At 37.4% G+C, this 1381-nt stretch overlaps 1 protein-coding gene across 1 annotated transcript in view; it reads right to left on the reverse strand.

Moving 5' to 3' along the window:
- The window catches only part of LOC111087166, a 22545-nt gene extending 22205 nt beyond the window's left edge, over positions 1 to 340 (reverse strand). Inside the window, exon 1 of the mRNA XM_022392844.1 lies at positions 270 to 340. Within this exon, the coding sequence (XP_022248552.1) occupies positions 270 to 329 (60 nt within the window). The 5' untranslated portion in view covers positions 330 to 340. The remainder of the gene's footprint in view (positions 1 to 269) is intronic.
- Positions 341 to 1381: the final 1041 nt, after the last annotated feature.

A 1381-nucleotide genomic window follows, 5' to 3' on the forward strand; every position in this document is an offset into this window, starting at 1 on the left:
CTCGTGTAGCTTTGCGCGAAATCCATAACAAACAAACATTTTGTTTGTTTTTCGTAAATTAAAGAACAACAACATTCAATAGGTAAACTGTTAAGATAGGCATTAAATAATTCCTCTAAAATAATACATATAATTTGAATGTTTTTCAACACATTTTGGTCAGATATTTCGTAAAAGACTAAAAAAACTTTATATAAGTATTTTTCATAAAACATTTTACATGTAGCCGTAATGTACTGGTTCATTTATCGCCCGAATTCCCAACCAACCTGAAAATTACGTGGTAATATCTTTATGGTGAAAAAATGATGACTGAGCTCAATATTCATACTACTCTTCAACCCTGTTCCCCAAACGTTTCCTATACGTCTATTCATAACAACTTCTTGAGTAAATTGGTTATAAGAAAAGCTGAATGGAATGTCGTAGCTGATGTTGTTCCTCTCTGCCACAGTCCAAAGCTGTATAAGATAACTAAAACAAGGTTTAATTATTTGTAGTTGAATAAAACAGGAACATTAATAATTTAGAATATGCATAACTTATAACGATATATTAAAATGTTAATGTATTGTTACGCCTCCAGTCGTTAGTTGATTTTCCGTAACTTCGTTCCGACGAAACTTTAGCGACACAAGTCCTTTCTTAATAAAACTGGTTTATTCTTTCTGAATAGAACTTTACGATACATTTGATTTCAACATTCGCTCTAAAACAAACGCTATAACGGACTTCAACAATACTCTCTGACTGCAGATCAATTACTCACTACCTACACACACTCTCACGTCACGCCGTGACCATCTTATATATACCAGACCATCCCCAATCTAGCAAATGCTAGAGCACTCCCGAAGGAACAGGATAGTTCTAGAAACGTGGCGTGACCTCGCTGACGCAACACTGCCCCCTCCTTAGTATTGTTCGTCCCGAACAACAGCCACTTGCATTAAACCACTAACAATTAACAATAACTTAATTAAATGTACAGAATTACAAACACAAAATTACAATTCAACAAAGTCTCTTAATTTTACGGGACGTATTTTCTTCCATACTGGTCTCCGTCTCGTTGGCTTCTGCTTCACGTGGGGTTCATCTGCTTCATCAGGAAATGTCCTATCGTCAGTAACAGACACATCAGTGGTAGTAACTTCATCAAGAGCTTCATCGTTTCCCTTCTCAAAACTGAGTAGAGTTTCTTCTTCGACGTTGGCTTTTTCAGGTGACACCTCTTCAGCAGCGTCATTTGTTCCTTTGTTCACTTTGTCCCAACTGATATGTCCTGGACCGTGACAACGCCAAAGCCTGTTGGCATGCGGCAACTTTGACTTACCTCGCCGACCACATTTTATCCGGAAAGTCACGTCTGAGAAACGAT

This window comes from Limulus polyphemus, unplaced genomic scaffold (genome assembly GCF_000517525.1).
Source record: "Limulus polyphemus unplaced genomic scaffold, Limulus_polyphemus-2.1.2 Scaffold1814, whole genome shotgun sequence".
Taxonomy (NCBI): domain Eukaryota; kingdom Metazoa; phylum Arthropoda; class Merostomata; order Xiphosura; family Limulidae; genus Limulus; species Limulus polyphemus.